At 48.0% G+C, this 1,102-nt stretch overlaps 1 protein-coding gene across 1 annotated transcript; it reads left to right on the top strand.

The window, feature by feature from the left end:
• Window positions 1-586: 586 nt before the first annotated feature.
• Window positions 587-817, top strand: Pmar_PMAR024118 (hypothetical protein; the record flags this gene model as incomplete). The annotated part of the gene is made up of 2 exons (XM_002782964.1): window positions 587-673; window positions 722-817. Coding segments are annotated over 2 exons (183 nt in total), but the record flags the coding sequence as incomplete, so codon positions are not given.
• Window positions 818-1,102: the final 285 nt, after the last annotated feature.

Raw genomic sequence — 1,102 nt, 5'->3', positions numbered from 1 at the left:
GTGAGGCTGAGAATACCCTCTACCCTCCGCCAGCAGCCATTAACTCTACAGAGTAACGGCTTATCTTTACCAAGAGCATCCATCGAATTAAGTCTCCCTCATGGTTACGCGTGTAGGACTACAAGTGACACCCTGCTCTATCAAGTCAGCCTATCAGGTTTGGTGGCTGACCCCGCTACAGCAGAGGGGATGATAATCCCAGACATCCTTACTCTGGATACCACTGAGCATCATTACACTCGCATCCCACCCAACAGTGGTACATGGTCTAGTAACATCACTAACCCTTGCTGCAGTAACATCTGCAGGTCAGAAGGATGCCTTACCTGTTGCTGTTGCTGACAATTTCCGAAAGGTATTCCCTGACCGATGGGACGACCCTCTTCGGTGGCACCGTTTTCTATGTGCCATTGGCTGTACGTAACCCTCCTAGCGCTTTACTCAAGGTGGTCACTTTTTGAGGAGTGATCGTAAGCTACACTCTTCACCTTAGTCATCACCATCCAACGCCTGGACTGTTACCTTCACATTTAATGGTCAGCTTACTGCTAACGACATAACTACGAATACCACGACATCCAATAACATGAGCAGTACCGTTATCGACTACTCCTTCAATGATTTACCCTTCCTACCACTGGAGCATGAGGATGATACATTCGCAGGCAATGTGGTAGGTTATACCCCATACCATAGTAGTGCTGCAGTATCATCTGTCTAGGGTGTACTCCAAAGTACGCTATTCGCTACTCTCCAACCTCTTACAAGACTAGGATGGGTGGAGGCTCAAACTCATTGGCTCGCCCTATTCTTCGAGGTAAGCTCGTTGGTATACGGGTGCAGTATGGCATCACATTAGGTAAAGTCCGAAATCGGCGTGGGCGGTACCATCATCCTCGAGGCCCCAATCGGGTTCGATTTTTCTAACCCTTGTCAAATCGATCGTATACCAGAGAGGTGGTCTCTCGCTCTGTATAACTTATGATCACGATGAGGGTGTAGATATATAACACCAGTTGATAGTAATACCGCCCACTTGCCTGGCAGTACTACTTGTATAGGGAGGAAGAGGGATGGTATGATGAAGAGGCTCCTCCTTATT

This window comes from Perkinsus marinus (genome assembly GCF_000006405.1).
Source record: "Perkinsus marinus ATCC 50983 genomic scaffold scf_1104296937896, whole genome shotgun sequence".
NCBI lineage: Eukaryota > Perkinsozoa > Perkinsida > Perkinsidae > Perkinsus > Perkinsus marinus.
This window is presented reverse-complemented; position numbering and strand designations above follow the sequence as displayed.